Source organism: Cynoglossus semilaevis, chromosome 10 (assembly GCF_000523025.1).
Source record: "Cynoglossus semilaevis isolate Cse_v1.0 chromosome 10, Cse_v1.0, whole genome shotgun sequence".
Taxonomy (NCBI): domain Eukaryota; kingdom Metazoa; phylum Chordata; class Actinopteri; order Pleuronectiformes; family Cynoglossidae; genus Cynoglossus; species Cynoglossus semilaevis.
The window spans coordinates 19,472,071-19,473,199 of NC_024316.1; the positions used below are offsets into that span (position 1 = coordinate 19,472,071).

Here is a 1,129-nt window from a genome sequence, read left to right on the forward strand (position 1 = left end):
TAGAACATCAGAACATCAGAACATTAGAACATTAGAACATCAGAACATCAGAACATTAGAACATCAGAACGTGGACCTGGGTCAGTCTTCAGTGAGGACCACCAACCTGTAGATGTTGGTCTGTAAAACAAAGAACAGATGTTTGTAAAGAACATCCTGTCCAGCAGGGGTCAGTGTCAGGGACCTTGGACTAACGCACCACGTTTCTCTTCCAGGCCTACGCTCTCCAGAATCAGTACGGCGTTCCACACTCGGAGGTAACGACCGCCCTGACGTTCTAATGAACCACTGTTCTACAGAGAACCCGCTGTTCTGTGACGGGAACAGGAACAGAAACCTGAACAGGTTCTGTCTTTGTTTCCTCCTCTGTGACTCAGAACAGAGCAGTGGACGTTCTCACGTTCTCTCAGGTTCCACGTTGTCGTGGACACTGGTTCACTGTAGCTGTTTGTGTTGCAGCTCACTAAGTTCCAGCAGCTGTCACTGCAGCAGGGCCTGAGTCCAGTCGTCCAGTCTGCTGCCACCATCATCCCTGGTACGGACACCAGCATGTCCCCTCTGTCCCCTCTGTCCCCTCTGACTAATCTGTCCTCTCATTGGTTGCTTCTGTCCTCTTCCATCAGGGATGGACTCCACCCCCCCCACGTCTCAGGAGCTGCTCATCCCCAACGACGTAAGGACCGTCATTGGTCTGATTTGTTTTGTGTTGACGTCCACAGCCAACATCAACTGACCCTGACCCTGACCCTGACCCTGACCCTGACCCTGACCCTGACCCTGACCCTGACCCTGACCCACGGTCCACACCGAAACATCCCAGAAGATGTAGTTTATTACTGCACAGTACTGCAGTACTAGTCCAGACCATGGTACTGCAGTACTAGTCCAGACCATGGTACTGCAGTACTAGTCCAGACCATGGTACTGCAGTCAGTACTAGTCCAGACCATGGCATGGTACTGCAGTACTAGTCCAGACCATGGTACTGCAGTACTAGTCCAGACCATGGTACTGGTTCATGGACCATCGTTTCTCAGTTTCTTCTTCTCTGCGTTGATTATTCCTACAATTCTTCACAACAGCATTTCTAAAAAGGCCTTTTCTGCCTCCAAGTCCCTCCGACCCCCCG

General features: G+C 51.2%; 1 protein-coding gene across 1 annotated transcript in view; it reads left to right on the forward strand.

The window, feature by feature from the left end:
* LOC103385467 (poly(rC)-binding protein 4-like) overlaps positions 1-1,129 on the forward strand; it is a 12,676-nt gene that overhangs the window by 8,115 nt on the left and 3,432 nt on the right. Inside the window, exons 10-12 of the mRNA XM_008319368.3 lie at positions 216-257; positions 460-535; positions 624-673. Coding sequence (XP_008317590.1) covers positions 216-257; positions 460-535; positions 624-673 — 168 coding nt within the window. The remainder of the gene's footprint in view (positions 1-215; positions 258-459; positions 536-623; positions 674-1,129) is intronic.